Source organism: Argopecten irradians, chromosome 9 (assembly GCF_041381155.1).
Source record: "Argopecten irradians isolate NY chromosome 9, Ai_NY, whole genome shotgun sequence".
NCBI classification, from domain to species: Eukaryota; Metazoa; Mollusca; class Bivalvia; order Pectinida; family Pectinidae; genus Argopecten; species Argopecten irradians.
Window position 1 is genome coordinate 13214692 of NC_091142.1, and position 21091 is coordinate 13235782.

Consider the following 21091-nt stretch of genomic DNA (forward strand, 5'->3'; position numbering starts at 1 on the left):
TTGTCCCATTAATGTAGCCTCCACCATATACTGTCAACCAACTGATTTTGCGATATTCTATTTTTCGCGAATTCCGTAATTGATAAAATTAATATACCGCAAATTTGCAAAAAATTAACTTCGTTAGTTCTAACCTTTTGAGGATCAATTGTTTGCATTTATATTCGAATATGGGGTGATTATTTACGCGATTATTGTCTATAAAGATGTAAATTCGAATAATCAATCAATTAGATTCAATGTTTTGTAGTAAAGAGAACAATAGCAAAATAAAAATAATAAATGTAAAATAAATAACAACCATTACCATACAGTCAGCATTTATATAGCGTTACCAGGTTTACATATTGACCAATTATGAAAAAAAAAAAAAAAAAAAAAATACCAGCGTTCTTTTAATGATGCGAATTATATCCTGGTCTATGAAAATAATACCTTTTATCTATCCTTTGAAATTATTATTAATTATGAAGAACGCTATCACTACACGTATTATACCAGGTTTTTCCAAACAGATGCCTGTTTTGAAATTGTATATGAGATAATTACAGTTGAAATTGCCAATTTGCTTTGTTTTCGGGGCATTGTTCAATTACAACAAGTTGGTCGCAAAAAAAAGAGGGAAAAAATGGTATGAAATATAAAAGGAAATGAATGACATATTCTGTTCATTACTTGACTGATGAAATGACTTTATTAAATGAGAAAACACGGTAGTCACATAACAAGAAAACTGCCTACATTATCATGCTATTGCCTCGAGGAAACTAATTTTGTTTTCAAAAACATACTTCATAAATTATGCGGTAATGGATTGTAACGACATTGGAATATGCAACACATTTATTTTAAGGATGTACACGTGGGTTTCATTTCACTGATAAAACATATTTGACATTGACATGCATCACATACGTGACTGATTATGTGGACCTTAAGTAGACAATGTGAGGCGGTATAGTCACATCTTCCGTCCATTTAGTGCTCGGTTTAAGCATGGGTTCCTCCTCCCTCTCCTTTCCCTTCCTCCCCCTCCTGCTCCTTTCTGGAGTTTTGGTTATATCATTCTCCTAAACTGGGATACATGTACAGTACATGAATGAGTATACAAGCATTTTATGTTGTTAAGGCAAAAAAGATCTAAATTAATTTACAAATATATTTCACTCTTTTCTTATAAAACCATGCCTGGTATTTCGTTTACAAATTATCAATGTTTCAACATCAAAGCCATTTAATTACTTACTTTAGAAAGTCATTTACTCATACACATCACGTAGACGTTTTTGCCAGACAAAATCTGAAGTTGCAAAGGTTTATATTGTTTTCATTTTGGATCATTTAGCATTAAAGAAGTGATATCATTTAATGACCTTAGTGCTGTTCTTTGATGTTCTATTGGGTTGTGATACCAGTGATGAGTGCTACAGTAATCCTGATTCCCCAAGACTGATACAATGACATCCCATAAGCGTAGCTGTCCTATCATTGAACCATAATGGTGATACATTGTGTGAAAGACACTTGGCAATTACGTATTACACAAGCACTTGTGTGGTCTAGAGTAGGATGGAATGATACTCTAAATCAAAGGATTTTTATGTGAATGCGGTGTCGTCATCTCGAAATACATACATTCTTCATTCAGCCATTGGAGGCAAAACTCATTCAGGTATGCTCAAGATGATTCATTGCATACGGCAATCGAACTCCTCAATCAGAAGCAAAAAAAAAATACTCTCTAAATAAAACGCATTTGAAAATACTCTCTAAACAGATGACTTGTCAGATTTGATTTATCGTTGTTTTAGAATAGATATTTACATGGTGCTGATACCTTAAATCACTGATGCACCAGCTGAAAATAGTCTGTGAATGGTTTTAAGCTTCATGACTAAACTAACAGTCGCTTGTTTCTTGTATCATCGATAAATCCCAGAAGACTCGGTTAATTCCGGAGACAGAAAACAGCATATAATCTGCATTGTATAATTTTGATGGAAGGAGATGTCTTTATGTAATTCATAATCCTCATGTTTCGCATGTTAAGAACGAGGAGTTGTACGCGATACTGTATTTGAGATTTGACAGAAGCAGATTTAAAGAGCTGTTGGCATTTGAGCCTGCCTGATTAAATAGGCCTCACAACAACGCTTGAAATAACAAAGACTTCAGATTCAGTTCAAAAGAAACGGAAGGATAGCTGCCAAACATTCAAATTATTACTTTCAGAAAATCTCAAGTGTTAACAAAAGCCGACGCTGAAATCTGCTGAGACGGACAAAACCAATTATTGAGTCATCCGCAATTTATTTTGGATTCTCTTTGATGTGACAAATCTGCAGTATGTGTCACAGGACGAACAATTAACTGCCCCCTCCCGACCAAAAAGATAGCAGATATCAGCCCCCTGTGTTCCTGGCGTCTGGCATTAGTTTGTAAGTGGTAGCGAGTAATGCTCATGAGTTAGATCACATCATTCTCCAATATATCGCTCAAGATCGCAAAAAAGTAAAATCTTTCATTAGCGCAAATATAATTAACTGATTACTTACAGAGAGTACTTAATTTACCAACATTTTCTAATTATGAACCGAAAGTTTGTAAATTACGATTACATGCATATTACATGGAAAATTATCTTGATAGACTATCATTAAGTCAAAGCACTCAATATACTGTATGCAGATTCTGTGTAAAAGTATGTTTTGCAGAAATATATGTAGGTGTGCTCCACTATCTGCTACGTGGCATTGTAATAGTCATATATTCCGTCATTTCATATTACAGAGTTAACTCTATTGCCGGTAGGTATCCATTGTGACGTCACTATTTTATGAGCTCAATTCACGTCGTTTTCTCGGAAAATTATGACGTAAAGCTCGCAAACACATGACGTCACCATCAATACGTATCAAGTGCAGATAACTGCATATACAGAATATGTCAAATAAAGTGGTGATAGGTGCACCATTAACAGTAAGCTACCGGTAATAACTTTTGGGGGACGATATGATTTGAAATACATTAATATAATTAAAATCTGAGCGTATTAAAACGTCTTTATGATTAAAATGAAATTCAAGATGTTAAATATTTTCTGTATTTTTAAACATGCAATGAGCCTTGTTCAAGGGTAAAAAGGATATAAGCCCCTATTGTTGATGACATTCATATGTTTTATTTCTTTAACAATTTAATCTTGGTTATTAGAATTTTCCTGTATTCAATTTTTGAGCTGATCATGATGATACCTTAATCACATCACCGATATGATAGTCTTTAAGAATTGTTCGTTTCATTATGACTCCGAAACTTTGTGATTTCCCACAAGTTTTACAATGCCATGATATGTATTGAATCTACTTCATAAAACATTTATTTAAGGAAGGCAATACATTTGATAAACTATTGATATAGGAAAGCCAATACTCTAGAGTTGATTTAATTTTCTATTAAAGGAAGATTACTTTCTTAAAATCGACACTCTGGTCATAAATGGATCTTTTGCACCACTAATCACAGATTAAATCTTAGAAGAAATTAAAATCCACATAACTGGATCCAATTAAAGTCTATTGAATCGGCATTTTAATTAATATTTGTGTCATTATCATACAAAGAGTAATGCATTTCATCATTAGAATATGTGAATATTTCACCGCAATAAATTGGCTGACGTCGATGAAGTCATTTGTTTACGCTATGCAGATATGATACACTTGTATGCTTACTATTTATGACCTAAAACTATTTGGTGATTAATAATTACAAACATATCGATACTTGATAGTGACGTCATTGATTTTAACGACTTTTATCACGTGCAATAAAATTCCGATACAATAGTTGTACACATGGTCCATTAATTCAGGCTATGAACCGAGTTGGTGATATAGCCTTTCTGGGTTGATCCGGATAGAACCATAGCACGTCGGACCTGCTGACGTCACCAGAGGATTAATGCAACTGCTTGTGTCGTTATAATCCATGTAATGACGCTTAATCATGATGTATCACGCATCACGTTCATCATCTTCTGGGGTCCCTTAAAGGGGCAGAATCGCGAACCACATTTAATATATAATCAGAAATAAATAAATAAATAAACAAATAGAATAAAAAATAAATAAATAAACGCTAATATTACTTATTGCTTCATTTTTTTTAATTCAGAAAACCCAATTGTTGTTTCCATTGTTGTTAAGATGCTTCAGAAATAATCCGCTATCTGGGTAAATAATTTACAATATTGATGTCTACAATGTCATGCTTGGTGTTAAAACATCATATTGATGCCATGCATACTACTATATGTACGACATTAGACAGTTTAGGTATTATTTTGAAAAAAGATCGAGTGATAATTCTTAGATATAGATATACCTTATGGAGCCCCAGTTGGATATACAAAGTTTACTTTCCTTTTGATTTAAAACTGTTGTTCTTAGATATCCTTTAGGGAGCCTCTAGGATCTACACAGGTTTTTACATGCACCGTCGGTGTTGACAACTTTAATCGATTTTAATGAATTATGGTATGACAGTGAATAGCCGCCAACTTTGATCTTCATCATTATAAACATGCATATGCAAATAACCTGCACGCGCGGTGTCATAAACCCCACCGATGTTGTGTAACCAGGCGTCTGATTTAATGAAGCTGTCGTAGATTATTTAGACATTTTGCTATTTTATGTGTTCAGATATTACACCTGTTTATAAAATCTTTATTTATTATTTAAATTAAATCTAGTTCAGTAAATATTTATTTACTGTATTGTCGAACCAACGGATCCTCCGGGTTATGTATTTGTCTTTCGGGGTTCATACACATGTGATTCAGGGGTTCAAAATATTTAATTTTAATGTAGTAATACAATGTATCAGCTGTAATTTATCAGCTATTGGCGAATGAAGAGCTTTCCATATTCCGGTTATTGATTCAGGAAACATTTGTGTTTCTGGAAAAAGGTATTTTCTGACGGTTATTTATTTTTCAATCTGCTTGTTGTGATATAGTAAGAAGCACTATATTTTTTACGAAGACGACCGATTGCACAATCAGTATAATGCAGATTTGTTGATATATTTATACGACAATCGCGGCCATAATGCATCTATTTCAAGTTGCATGTGTCGTAACTGCTATTATTTCGTTATTAGTGAATTGAAAACCATAAACTTTGATGATTTAGCTGTGGAAATAATTCAAATGGCTTCATAACGTTAGTTATAAAACAGAGGCTCTGTACTGTAGAATTGTTCTTTTTTATACTTTATATATGTTTAGATGCAAACATACATGCAGAAATTACTTAACAGTTACTAATAATATTGTAAAAATGTGAAATGAAATTGTATACCACAATTTAACTTGATGGTCTCACAGTATACAGTACTCATTTCACTTCACTATAGATGTACATTTAATGCTTTTTGGCAGTACTGTAAAATTCATTCTTGGCTCTTATTTGGGCTTGTAACATTAAACCTATGCATTGAAAGTATTGTAATTCTCAAAATGTTGGTAAAGTTTAGTTATTAATAACATATTAAAAGCTCGATTCGTGAGTAGGAAAAATACTTTTATAATTCATATAAGTTCCACTGAAACACAGTTGCAAAATCAACAATGATGATTGACATCAAATGATACTTCATTACATCCGGTATATATCAAACTAACAACCATGTGTATAATTCGGTCTCCGCAGGAATATTATTCTTCTGGATACCATTCAAGTGTTTTGATTCATTTTACATTCTTTCCGACACATAACCAATAGCTAATGAAAGCAATATTTCTGCAATTCACGTCAATAATTATATTATGTTTGTGAAATGGTCTGTCTGCAATACAGCAACATAGCCACTTAAGATAGATATCAGATAGTCGTTGGATGTATCTTCAAGGTAATTTGACAGACAGACATGACAAGTATTTCCATACTGACAAATTAGAGGTCATTGGTCATACAGTGTATATATATGTTGTAAATTTGTGCATTCCAGCTCTTCCTAACCCAATCCATAGATTGCACGAAACTGTGCAGTTATGCCTGTACTACGTTCATCTATCACAAGTAAATGAAGCTGAGCGTCAGCACACTACCGATATTGTCGTAAATTTCGTCTGGAATCACTCTGTGTGTGATGGAATGGTGGATATACTCTCTTCTGAGAGCAGTGCGTCCTGGTTTTGGAATAACTCAAGTCCCCTTTATGTGTTGTTAACGGTGGGCCAATCGCATTCGCCAAAGCGTAAATACTCATTTAAGTGTGCATTATAGCTGTAATGTTCAAAGCTCATAGAGTCATACTGTAAAAGTGACGTGAAACTACTGTATTTGTAGTAGTATCGTAGTTATCCCGTCTTTTTATATATATTAAAGAGTTACCTCCCTTGTGAGTAGGTATCCATTGTGACGTCATCAACTGTGAGCGAAATTCACTTTGTTTTCTACAAAAAAACATGACGTTAAGTTTGTAAACATATGACGCCTCAATCGTTACCTTCCCGCAAGGGTAGATAACACTGTAATTTGCAAATACAAAATACCATTTAGAAAGTTCTTGAATCAACGCGAAAATACGCAATATTTGATGATGCCTTAGTTGTATTAAGCTGTGCATAAACAATGCATAACACATTATTTGCAATAATTAACTGGTTATACTGGAGTGAAATTTTAAACAGTAGTGTAAAAGAAAATAAACAAACAGAAATATCTAAAATGGTTGAGATATTGCGGATAGTTTTCTCAAAATACATTTGATTGTCAAATTTTCATTCCGATAGCGTCACAACCCGCCATATATTGACGAAACACATAGTATTAGATTCCAAATTCAGCAACACTCGAAGTTACGCACGAAGACGTTCTTGTTAATAAAAGAAGTCTCCTTTGCTTCAAGTTTATTTCAACAAAGTTTGAATCAGCGAATTTGTTATTTTGAGTCATCGCTCCCACACAGTGACTGCTGGAACGAAGTCTGTTATCGTTTAAGATGTCGTAACATGGAGCGGGGAACCCATTAACTAAATATAATGAGGAAAAATGTCCTGAAACTAAATGGCCAGAAATATTTCTTTCGCACACATATGTCCAAAGTATCAATTTCAAAAGAAGAAACAACCTCACAGTTGTGGCATATTTTTTTTCATTTTTGTTTGTAAGGAAAACATATCGTTAAAAGGAAATTTGACCTTTCTTAGTTTAAAGGCTCACTACATAAATATAAATAAAAATATGAAATTAAAGAAATGGATATGACAACAGGAATCTTAAAACGGCCCGCGTTATGGGAATTAACATTTACTTAATTTGTAAAAAAATATTCAAGAAATCAGGATAAGTGTATATTTTCAACGGTAAGCTATTAAATTTTGGGACACTACAAACTTATCAAACTCGTTTTACAGTTACATCAAAAAACATCAAATGTCTTTTCGATTCAGTTATGTACTTTTAAAAATAAACTATTCTGAAATATATATAGAAGTGTTTATGCAAGTCATGAACGATGATCATGAGGTTGATGAAGTTAAAGAAAGTGTTTATGTTATTATTAAGATTAGAGTAAGCTATTCTGGCAAATTAAGTGTGCAAACAATTTACAAACATATGAAGAAATACAAGTTAATTTCAAATCTTTCCATGTATTTATGTAGCTTCTCTTTATATGATTGGGGTACTAATGTCACATAAACTCTCGTTGGATAAATACTTGGTCTGGTGCATGGCATTAAAGCAAGGAAACTAATGCTATTTAGACGTACCTTGTAATTGTCATTGCCTGCTTGCTTCAATGCTTTTAATCTTTCTTCAGAAGCCTATTCCCACGCCTATAGATTGAACTTCCACAGACGTTACAGAATATATTAATACTTCATTGTCTTTTTCAATCACGCGCTTCAATAATAAATCAGCTTCACGCATGGCTGCATATAACGCGAAAGATAAACAAATGAAAGTGTCACAGAAAACATATCTTACGTATTTGACGGATGGCGTATTTTATCAGTTGTTAAAATCTAAATTAACTCAATGAACATTTAACACATTATAACCATAATGGTCATCGATCGGTTTAGATTTGGTTATCAGAAGACATTAACAGATTGCATTTCGAAATGCTGGGAAAACCTCATTTACATTTTTGATGGAGATTATTTTTTGATATGAGAACTTGTGATTTTTTTTTAAATCGCCTTTTCAAAGAAAAAACACACTTAAATCGCTCCTACAGTGGTAATTATTACAAAGAATATTTTTATGTTGGAAGGAAATTGTTTTAAGCATAAACATAATTATCTCGCCAAAAGTATTATATTTGTAGTAACAAGGGACCGATTGTGTCGAATATTAAACTGCACAAAACATAATATCAAAATAATGATATCACATAAAACAGTTATATATGTAAACAAATAGTCAATAATTGAGGTAATACAGATGATGTGATAATGAATGTTGATGATGAAGATGAAGAAGATGATAATGATAATAATTATGTTGATAATGATAAAGATGATGGTGGTGGTGATGATGATATTGATGATGAAGATGATGTTATGATGATGATAAGATGGTTGTGATAATGAATCATGGAACGATGTTGGTTATGATGATGGTGATGATGATGATGAGGATGATGATGGTATGAGTAAGATGTTTGAGAATGAGCGTAATAGTGATATTGAATGTGAATAAGAATGCAAGTATCTATTTATTATGTGGTATATTGCACATGAAAATGAAATAAAAAATAAATCATAAAAAAATAGTCGATAATGATATCAATAACTGAAGCTGTCGGTTGCATTTGATTGAGTTGCTAAAGAGTAAGCAGCGGTGTGCGCTATGTTATGTAACACGTCGATGTAATACGTATCGATTTTCCGTCACTATTCAACTATCACATCTAAAATTGTTCATTTAAAAATTCAGCTTACTACAAAGCATTAAAACATGTAATCACACGGGTATGATAGCAAATAACTGTGGCGGAAAACAAGCAAACGCATTAAAAAGTGTCCTTCATAAACAAACTTCAAAAATATGAATTTAGAATTATTTCCTGTGGAAGGAAGTGTGTTCAATAGCCACTTCCTTTAACACCACGAGTCGTGTTTTCGTGCCATTATGGCGGAACGTGTCTGTGATATGTCATTTTAAAGTCACACGTTCGACGCTAGAGATGCGACCAAGTTGGTTATTGAGGTAACACTTTTTCGGAATTTTTCGCTGTTTTAGAACGTTGTATTATCGGATTTTGAAGTCTATTGAGAATATATTTATTTAAAAGCATCATCGTATTACTTATTTTTTAACATTTAATTGTGGTAACAATCTAAGCATGAAAAGTTCAATTTTGTCATTTACGTTTTTAAAATCATCATCACATTATTCATTCTTACATTTAACTTTGGTAGCATCGTTAACCATGAGAAAGATACCTTTATTATTCCCATACATAAATGACGTTCATTTGATGGTACTTGAAAACATCAATACATAATTCTAAATTATTGGAACTCTAATCAATATTGATTAAGTAATATCCAACGAAAAGGCAATTGGTTTAATTAAAAATAAAATAACTGCTCTTTTTATAACCCATAAATTTTGTCTTTTCCAAATGAAAATCATGCTAGGCGACTGGTAGCAGCTCCGTTGTCAAATATGATAAATGTCGTTGTAACAATTAATTGGTTTGATAGAGAATCCATGCATTAATCAGGTTTATTCAAACAAAACAAATAGACCATAACGCCTATGAAATGTTACCTCCCACTAAGCATGCTTTAAATACCCGTCATGCTTGATCAACGACAGACAACAACAGCGTTATGGTCGAGTAATATTGCAATTAGTTGCATATTGATTAGTGTAAATTCTGAAGTAAGACGATTGTTTTCCATGTGGATTCATTTACTTCCTAAGATAAGAGTGTAGTTTATAATGACAGACACAACTGAATATATGTATTAGACATATTAAAAAGATGTTTAGATAGTTAAATTTTCCATTGAAAATGCTTTAAACACCCCCACCCCTTCCTTACAAATGAACAAGACTGGTGCATAACGCAATGGCTGACGGTCTAGACACTCGGCCTTGCAGGGATTATGAAATATTGACGAGACTTTGATCATATCACAGCAGGGCGTTTTGTTTTTGCACGGTTTTGCAGCTGTTTTGTCCCCCTTTACAGTTTTTTGTTGGTAGTTTATGGCTTCGAGTTGTTAGCTTGTCTTTGGTTATCTACCTCCCCTGATCACGACGTATCGCCTTTGATAAAACCCCGAGGGGATGTTCGGAACCACAAATAGAGGGAGTATGCCATTTGTATAACCTTACTCTATCGACACACGATGTTACAGAAATTTGCTGATGTGCTCTCCACTGTTAATGTATTATAATTTTATGACTAAAGCAGACTTTCCTTTCATATTTTTTTTTGCTCGTACGGAAGAGACATTAGATTTTCGTGGGTGATTCAGAGCACAAAAAGAGTATATGCACGTGTTATGAAGTATAATTATCGTCATTTCCGGCGTCAACAAAAACCAGTGTCTTCGAGGAGTTATGCAAAAGCCATATTGTGTTAAGAAAACGACTTCCATTGTGTTATTATGAAGCTTTCTAAATATGTTGGTTTGGTCTGGGATATTTCATAAACACATCATCGAGACATCCGGTCTTTTCGTCTGTCTGTGTGGCAACAAGAAAATCGTCTACATCCGGAAGGGCTTTTAATATGCTGACAGGAAAATAACTATTTTATTGCCAAAATAAGACACAAAAAACCGAAATGTTGATTTCACGTGCTCGCGTGCAATCATACGAGATGCAGAACTATCACACTGTGATGCCCAGCAGCGATCTAATTCTGATTTGAATTGAAACACGCTCCTGCCATTGGAGCGTTTAAGTTCTAATTTTTAAGATATTGCACCTAGGAGTGTCCCTTTGTGTTATCGGTATTGACATAGACTTCATGAAGTTATCTAAAGCCTTGAATCCTGTTTCCATGCGGATACTGCACTTACATTGCAGTTGCTGCACAGATTATGTCATAATTGCAACTGTTACGCTTAAGAAATTTGCACCGGACAACACCATTTACTTACTGGTGTGATGGAGTACTTCAAAAGATAAAATTGGAATAAAATATGCGCAAACTCACGGATACGTTTACAATATGCTCGTTGGAAATTGTACAGTAATTTGAATATATGGTCTGGTAAAGCTCGTCATCATTCACCCTCTGGTCGGACTATTTGTTAATTAACTGTTTTCTACCATATGGATTTCGGATTGGAACCATTTTGTTATTACATCACGGGGTTCAAGTTAAATAATTATGGCCTCGTTGTTTGGGCAGATGTCGAACAGACTTTGAAGATAGGAGCATAAAAAACCATGCATGTGGAATTTGTTCTAACACCAATTCCGTGTATACTTCATCGGAGTGTGGAAAAATACCTTGCGCAATATTACGCATATAGGTGGGGTTTTTTTCAAAGGAATATCAGGACGATGAAGAAGAAGACTGACTTTGTGTCGCAAACATCTGCTTATTTATTTATGTTTAGAGCATCAAAATTAACTGTTGCTGTCAAATTATGAGATAAATAGTGTTGTAGACTTTTTATTCGGTGTCTGTCTTACATATTTTGGAGCGTACATCCAACACTTTTATTTATAACAACACCCTTATCTGTGAAAATACTTCACATAAAAAAGTATTTTGTGAGGAATATGCTTTAGACATCACGTCTGCACATCTTCACTTTAGCTAGTTGGATGGTTCCCCTTCAAACACCTCATAGACTAAAGTGCAATTGACAAGTCGTTTGTGTCGTTGACCAGTGCTCGTGTCGTTGATCAGTGATTGTGTCGGTGACCTGTGCTCGAGTCGTTGACCAGTGCTCGTGTCGTTGACCAGCAGTAATTTGTGAAGTTGACAAGTGGTCGTCTCGTTTACCAGTAATTTTTGTTATTGACCAGTGGTCGTGACGTTGAACAAGGATATCTGCCGTTGACCAGTGATTTCTGGCGTTGACCAGTGATTTCTGTCGTTGACTAGTGGCTTGTGTCGTTGACCAGTAACTTGTGTCGGTGACCAGTAACCAGTAACTTGTGTCGGTGACCAGTGGTTGCGTCGTTGAACAGTGACTTCTGTCATTGACAAGTGGTCTGTCGTTGACCATTGATTTCTTTAGTTGACCAGTGAATTGTGTCGTTGACCAGTGACTCTCAACATGGGCGACTTTGTATTTGGAGATGGAACTTTTCCGTGCTGGGAGGAGGAAGATGGTGGGGAAGAATGTTTATGGGCGACAGATAGTGGACATATTACTTCTGACCTTGACATTGGCTTGTCACCTGGAATGGAATGCGTGGTGGGTGGGGAATTATACATTAATGGTTATTGGTGTATCATACACAGACCCATGACTATCATATTGTGCATGTGCTTGGACTTCTAGGCCCAGTTCATGACCATTTAATTTTGAATTCTCTATAAGGAATTCCTTGAATTTAGATTATCCTTAAGTAACCATAATAGGTATTACGGAACTTTCATTTACTTCAATATTTCCCTTAAATTCGGTAATGCTTTCCCATGGGAAATTATAGGTTATGGAACTTCTTAAAGTTAAGAAATGTTCGGGAAACCCTTCCCTGGAGCAATACGACGTTTTCGCGCGAAACAAAGTAAATAAACATCATGCACAATCTACGAGATGCAAAAGTTATAAAGCAATTTTTACTCATATGATAATATGGTTTTAACTCTATGGCATAATTATAGTTAATTTATCAAATAATAATAATGATATTAATGCATTATTTTAACGTTGTATTTTATAGATCCGAGGAAGTTTATACAACCCTGGCTGGCAGTATGATTCGAAAGCTATCGAGTTCAATCACAACCACCGCGATATGTTCGGAAAGGCCGAGAAGAAAAAGACATCTCTTGGAACATATCAGGTTAGTGGATATGCAATTTTTAATCAAGTTCAGTAGTAGGGGATATCCCTTGTTTCTTGATGAATACCAGTTACATTTCATCGAGTGAAACTTTGATACAAAAAATATCACAGTTTCCACCTCAAGGGATGAAATATTACTGATATTCATCAAGAAACAAGGAAAATCATATTTATTTCATTTGCAGAATACCATCACTACTAATTCCGCGAAAGGTTATTCCGCCATTGCATTGTAAAGAGTTATTTTGCCCTTCTGAGCACAAACTAATGACGAAACAATCAAAATGACAATTTCACTGAGAATGCTGCATTCCGATTGGTCAAAAGCGAGTGAAAATATAAAAAGATATATTTTCACCCCACTACAAAATATCACTTCTATTTTCACCATAAAACCTTACATTTCACAGCGAAAAATGCAATAAATTGTTATATAATAAGTATAGCCGTTTACTCGGCGGAACACTGAAGGTGTATACAGCTCTGTTTAATTGGTTTCATTTTGTGGTGTTGTCTCATAAGCAGAATACCTATGTCACCTGCATCAGAGTACTCGATTACTGAACACGACTATTTGTATTTTTCCGACATATTTTCACGTAATTACGTGAGAGAGTCGAACGCGAATTAAAATATTTCAAGTATAAAACGTAGATATGAATGCACGATTATAAGTTAAAACACTTGTACAAAAAGGATTAAGGTATTTTTAGTATGTTCTTTCAAATTTAAAATTTATTCCTATCTGTCACTAATTAAGTGCTTAATTAAGAACAATCATGATTTAACTTTATCGTATAGTTTACAAAACATAACGTAAATTTCCCCTCGCGTAAATGTCCGTGTTTACAGTATATATTCGCGATATGTTGATAATAACGAGAACATATTGTATACGCGAAAATTAAGTGGTTTACAGTAAGCAAGATATAACCTTCTTTTGGTGTTGCTTAACTTTGTTACATACGCGCAAGTTGTTTAGGTTTAAATTTCCTTATCCACTTTCGTCACACATTCTATTTCTGATGAGTATCCTCTCATTGCTCCCGTCGAAGCCCCAATATGTTTAGCCTAGCTCATCAGCAAGTACATTCATACATGTCGTATTTCGGAAGACAATATCCATTGTTTTCGTCAGCGTTGACCTAGTTTATGTCAGTACAGTATGACATTGGCTCTAAGTATTGTGTTTTCTGTACTAATGTGGTACGCTGGTGTAACTTCGGTTTAGAAAGAATTATCGCCCTTTGTTTAATATTTATCCTTGTTGTGATAAAGTTGTCACACGAAAAATGAAATATATTGACAGAACAGTTATTTTGGTGTAATTTGCTAGGCAATCGTTGGGGCTAGTAGAACTAAATATTACGTCACAGTGTATTATAATTATCTCTTTTTGAAGATATTGATAGATCGTGAAGCACTTACATTTCGGGAGATATTTATCTAAATTCAATTTAAATCCATCGGAGAAAATTTGAATGAAATGACACGTTTAGTGTGTCATGTTCGAGGTGTCAAGCTTATGAAGGAAAATTAGCATTATGCTTACAAATATCATTGCGATTTTAGTAACCCAAAGTGAACGAAGAAGGTCTGCACCTGTTACATTTACTGCCATTCTAGATGATTCAATTTAGAAAAAAAGGAATTCTAAATAGGATTGCAACCAAGGTTTATTTAATTTGTAAAGAAAGTCAAAGTGAAGAGTTAATCCTGATGTTTTACTTGATATCCCCTTTGCGGCAAAAACTAAACCTACTGTGCCATGGATATATCGGATATTTTGCATAGGGGCATATCGCCTAAGCGTTAATACTGATGAACATCTGTGGTAATGTTTTTTGTCCCTTTTGCCTTATTTCCAAAGACATTATCTATTGTTTTCGTAAACATCTACCTACTCTATGTCAATATTACCTGGATTTTAAGCATTATGTAAGAGTTTTCGGCCCTAAAAAGTTACGTTGATAATTACTAAGGTTCTTGAAGAGTTATCACCCTTTGTTCACTTTCGATCTGGTAGGGGAAAGAGATAACGTTATATTACTAAGGTTGGTTCTTCCGTTATTTTGTCCAATATATACCTACTTCCCATCTGGTAAAAAACGACCGTAATCTGTATGGGTGTTATATCAGCGATACACGTGTCATCACTTGTTTGAAGTGGGGGCTTCGTATTTTTGTACACCAAGGGTTTAGGCAAAAACAAGGTCACTCATAATATTGCACACAATGGCTGCCTCCTAGGATATAGTGTAGTGTTGGCGTCCGGGCAACCATCCTTACTTCAAAGAAAACTTTTTATAACAAGTTAGAGGAATTTTCAGAGAGATTGTTGTCTTAAAGCGAACAACTGCACTTTCGTTTTTTAAGTTAAATTTGTTCTCATTTTTGCTTCTGAAATATCTACGAGACGTTATGTGCACTGCCGAAGCAATGAGTTCTTGCAGAAAGGACGATCTTATATTTGTATCGTATTTTATTGTTTATTCTACTGGAACTTCAGCTAAATATTCTTACTACAGTTATTGGTTTCTTAATGCTATACTATATCTGTGATATTTTTGTTCATCGTGATAATGTCTTTGTGCAACAGACCATGAATTTCTTTATTCTGTATTTCAGGATTTCGAGTCGTTGGGCGTGTTTGATGCCCAATCAGCGCTAGAGCTACGACAGAAAGAGGAGGAGGATAGACTCTATGAGAGGTTTCATGAGGACAGGACCAAGATGGTCCAGCGACTGGAGGACGAACTCAAGGTCAGTATGAACCACGTTTTATTTAATCAATTTTACTTTATTTTCAATGATATAACATAAGTTATGTAACAAGTTAATGACAACCATACAATTTATAATATGATGAGGTTAATATTTTCACAAAGGAGGGTATCAGTTTGGGCCATTTTACGGCCACGCAATGAAAAGCAAATAGTTTTATGCTATTCAGAACATCCGATTTTATTGTGCTTGGACGTCAAACTGTTAAAAATGATTCCTTTCTTGGTAAAACATGTGTATGTTAAATGATTATTAGAAGTGTCTGATACATTACCATTTTCCTAACGAAAGCAACAAAATTTAAAAAAAGAAAGTTAAAGAGTTGTTCATAATGTTTGAAAAAAAAAACACTTTTTAGTTTTGATTGTACGCGACTTACGATTTTACACAGTGGAAATTGAACGGTCTTAAGTCGATATACAAAGACATAAAAGATAACAGCCCTATGGTGTAACAAATATCATGTGCTCAAATCTGTACATATAGGGCCATCGGTCATGTCCCTTTATTAACAATATAGTTACTCTATTTTGTATCTAACGCTTTAGTCGTTCTTCAATATTTGTACAAGTCTGTTTGTTTTGACGATCGTTCTTCTGATTTCCACGTAATTTCTGTCATGTTATGTAATGTAACAAGGAAGGAAGTCCTTCAAATTCAGTCAATGCATTATATACTACTTACTATATTGTCAAATCAATAAAGCTTATTTATAGTTGCTAACGATTGCTTTAAATGTCCATTGTCGGAGTAATGATATACATCTGGCCATGCAGGTAGGTCGTTAAAATTGTACCTGCTGCCCCTATTTCAAGATCGTAAAAGGCGACTAAATCTAGGATCTTATCTTTTCTTTCCTTCCTAACCGACTTTATCTTTCCTAAGCCTCCCTTGGCATCGGCCACTTTTAGCCTTGAGTTGAGCGTTCGCCCCTGTGAGGAAGGCTCCAGGTTCTGTCCCCTAGCCGAGATTCACCAAAGTCTATAAAAGTGGTAGTTTTTGCTCCTTCTTAGCGCTCAGCATACAGGGAGTGGGACGAATGGTTCACCCGTTGTCAGTATAATGTGATCGGGTGGGAAGTGTTGTTTGGTATCTTATGCGGCATGCTTCAGTGATATAGCACTATAAAAAGGCAACAGTTTCACTATACAAGAAGACACAACACGAACATAACACCGTCTCCCAAAACACGCACGTGACACTTCACACACGCTACACACTACATATATGGGAGGCCGTCCCTACATGACCCTGGCTGTTAATAGGACGTTAAAATTATCAAGCTAAAAAACAAACAAACATGGTTGTTTTATTCAGCAATAGTCTGTCATGCAGGCGGGGTGTGCTGTTCGGTGTCTTTTGCAGTACGTTTCAGTGAGATAGCACTATAAAACGGTCAGGAGTTTCACTATCACAACAGCCTCCTTAAATAGACACATAATTTACATGTAACATATGGGAGAGACCGTTCTTAAATAGTCCCAATTTGTGAAGTGGTGGTGATATGTTTAACGATTTCAAACAATCCAAATAAAATCTATGTTGTTCATCAATAATGTGTAATATATATGCCGAGAAATCTTTTGCATTCTGTGTATGATTTAAGGGATGTCTTTTTTTATCAAATTCAAGGCTCAATAACAATATTTTATAACGTAGATAAGATCTGCAGTTTTGCAAGTGTTGTACATATGTAGCTAAACATGTGGAGAAATGACTACCCATGTTTAATTCACAAATACACCATATGTTACAACTATGCAAATTTAATAATGGCGTACTTAAATTGATATAGCTATTGATTTGTGTGACATGTTTTGCTCTCTTCTTAACACTGGCGTAAGGGCATGTGAATAGTCTTAGGTTTGCAAATATTACATCGCAAAACATCGCTTCATTAAGTAAAGTATCAAAATCATTGATGATAAAAATGTTTATTTATTGCAGATTGAGAAAGATAAATCGGTACAAGAACTAGTGGCAGGTTTTGAGAAGAAAATAACATCGAAGAAAGACATAAAAACAGGTTTACAGAAAGAAACTGAGCGACTGGAACAATTATACCAACGGAAAAAGGAAGAGCGCCTGCGCACACTGATGAACAAACTAACTACCGAGGAGAAAAATCAGGTGACCCGTCTAATAGAAAAACACAGTTCAGAGATGTTGCTGATGATCGCAGAGAAACTGGTAACGATGACTGAGGTATGCATCTATCATCTACCTGTATCTTTTCACCTAAACAATGAATACATGCATAATCAATAAATATGTCAACAACGATATCAAATGCTTAAAGTATAAGAACGAAGTAGACTGAATTACCTGCATTAGTACCAATTCTCTCCGCTAGACTGCGCTTATAAATACTAAGACAGGTCAGGACCGTCATTTTGGTAAAGATTCCGCGAAAATATGCAGCCGTAAGTTTGAAAAGGAATATCCCCTCAACGTTATGAATATTAACCTATTAGATTGCTAGGATCGATAGCCCTGAACTTACGTTGTATTTTCGGAGCGAAGCATAGCGGAGAGTAGAAAAACCTACGGTAGGCAATCCAGCCTAAAGAACGGTACATTAAATATTAACCCCGTCATATTCCGTCTTAGTATAATACAGAGTTAGCTCCCTTACGGGTATTTATAGATTGTGACGTTGTTATATTGTGAGCGAAACACACGTCGCATTCTCTGAAAAGTATGGCGTTACGCTCTCGAAAACACGTGACGTTACAATTAATATCTACCCGCAAGGACAGTTAACTCTGTAACATGCAAATACATAAGAGCAGAATGCTCTCCCTTCCGAATGTTTTCTTCTATTTATGTTTCGTTTACCGATGACAAAATGAAATGTCAGTACTGGAAAAATGAATACTCTAACAATCCTAAATAACTTGTAACATTTGTGTTTTCCAGTCTGTACCTGATGCCGACACCACTACATTACAGACAGCAACTATTGACCTTTCGAGGCCACCACCAGTGGCTCCACCAGAGTTCCGAAGATCACAGTTATTCAAAACTCCCGAGGAGTTCGAAGCACTAGATAATCAAGTTTTCGAGGTAAATATTCTGAGCTAATATATCGTAGGAGATGTCGTAAAATTGTTAGTATATTCGTCATATTAATCTTTATTCAATTAGTTCCTTACACAAAACACCGATTAATACACTACAACTATACACATAGCAAAGTTCATGTACATTGACCAAAAATGCCAATGATTATTATATGTTATCAAACTTCATACAAAAGTAGTCTTAATTAGTCTTATTCATGACATATCCAACTTCCTTAGGTCTTTAGTGACATTAAATATTAGCGTCTGTTTAGAATTGCTAGCCTAAATTAATCATACATAGATCCATTTGCGTGCGACTGTACTTTGATTTTTTATAGAATCTTTATATGAGGAAATTAGCTGTAGATAATCATATGATACTACCTAGACAGGTATTATAAGGTGTTATAGGTCATTTATAACAATCAATATCTGCCAGACTTTTCTAATATGTTTCCTATTTCATTCAATCACGACGTCTGTTACATGCTATTTTACTATAATATCTGGAGATCAAATTCATTCTAATGTCTTTATTGAGGTTTTCAGAAATAGATACAGGGCGGGCTTCTTTATTTGTCTGAACAGTATTCATCTAAAAATAATTTCAGTGACATCTAAACAATCGTGTCATTATTTCACGTCTTATCAATCAAAGTGAAGGCAATTTTAGAAAACCGTCAAATAAAAAAAAATGTTTTAGTCAATAACATAGAAATTGATACGTCTGTTTTTAATAAAATGCTCCGTTGTTTTAATAGAAATAACAAATATATTTAATCAACGAACTGATATTTATCGAATGCTTTAGAAAAAACACATAACGTGAAATAAGATCATTTCTAATATTTCTCAAATTTTATGATATGTGTTAGTCATAGACATAGATATTGATACATTTGTTTTTAATAAACGCTGCATTGCAATATATCTAAATAACGAATACATAAACGAACTGATATTTGGCGAATGCAACAGAATTTTGTTTACATGAAATAGGATAATCTGAGCATTTCTAGTAATTGTTGAAATGAAACGATTTCAGAGACGAATACAAAAATCAGCTTTGCAATAGACTTAAAGATACAATTATAGCCTTTTAATGAGATTAATGCATGGTTTTATTAACCAAAGAAAAATTATCGACCGAGGAAAGTAAGTTAAAAACGCGCAAAACATTAGACTTCAAGTCAAATTAAGATGTTTAATACAAGTCGCTTGTTATACGGTTATTGTCATTCTATCGATATACATTCGGTTGAACATGTTGACTACATTTGTTATCATTTTATTACAGGTAGCACAAAAAGACTACTCTGCATTTACCGACCTTGTAAAGGACCTCATCCACAACTGTCAAACGGATCTGGAAAAATCAAGGTAAGGTTTAAAACGTTACACAGTATCGACCGAAACACTTAGTAAAGTAAACCCTCTATTTTATAATCAGGATTGTCGGATTCTGTTAACTAACTAAATAAGTTTATTCATTCCCTGATATTTCAGTCCGGATTGTGAGTTTTCCGGATAAAACGTGTCCACATTATTGTAGGTCCATTAATTGTGTATTGTTCAGTACATCTTCCTGTTATGTTTTAATTTTACACAAGAGTCGGAACTTTTATCAATTAAAAGGCATCTCCATTTTTCATATGTTTACAGAGCAATATTCCGCTGGATTACCGTAAAGGACCTCAATAAACTGGAGGTGGATGAGACGGTGAACCCTGAGTCCCCTATGGGTTTGTTGAGAGGGATTAAATACGGGACCGAGAGCTACCATGATCTTTTCAAACGTCTTTGCAGGTACGTAGTGTAACCATGGTTACAAAAGAAAGCATTTGGTGGCTATCAATATTTTAAAAAATGAATTTTATGAAGAACTGTGATTTCAAAGTTGAAACCAGATTAATTTTTCATCCGATGAATATAAATATGATCATCTTCGACTTAATAGAGGAAAATGTACCTAAAATTGCCAAAATATATGAATTTTGTATGTTATTTTTGTGATTGCTGCCTAAATTTTGCTTTTTGTGAATTATGGTAGATACAATTTTTATGATCGTAATGACGTTTAATTTGTACGCCTCACTTGTCGGCGAAACAGTAATGACTCTTATTATTAAAGCTTTATGTCGAATAACTTAAGCTAAAATAGTTATTACTCAGTTTTTATGAATACAATCATTTTAGTAACGATGCGTCAATAGATTAAACAAAATTAATA

The 21091-nt window shown here is 34.3% G+C and overlaps 1 protein-coding gene across 3 annotated transcripts in view; it reads left to right on the forward strand.

Annotated features, from left to right (window-relative positions):
* LOC138331523 (hillarin-like) overlaps positions 1-21091 on the forward strand; it is a 64989-nt gene that overhangs the window by 41940 nt on the left and 1958 nt on the right. For 2 of the 3 annotated variants that reach the window (XM_069279209.1, XM_069279208.1), the window contains 6 exons: positions 12888-13010; positions 15641-15775; positions 17744-18001; positions 18716-18862; positions 20159-20241; positions 20524-20667. In XM_069279209.1, coding sequence (XP_069135310.1) covers positions 12888-13010; positions 15641-15775; positions 17744-18001; positions 18716-18862; positions 20159-20241; positions 20524-20667 — 890 coding nt within the window. Of the gene's footprint in view, positions 1-11595; positions 12416-12887; positions 13011-15640; positions 15776-17743; positions 18002-18715; positions 18863-20158; positions 20242-20523; positions 20668-21091 lie in introns of those variants that run through there. The other variant, XM_069279210.1, reaches the window with a different exon arrangement.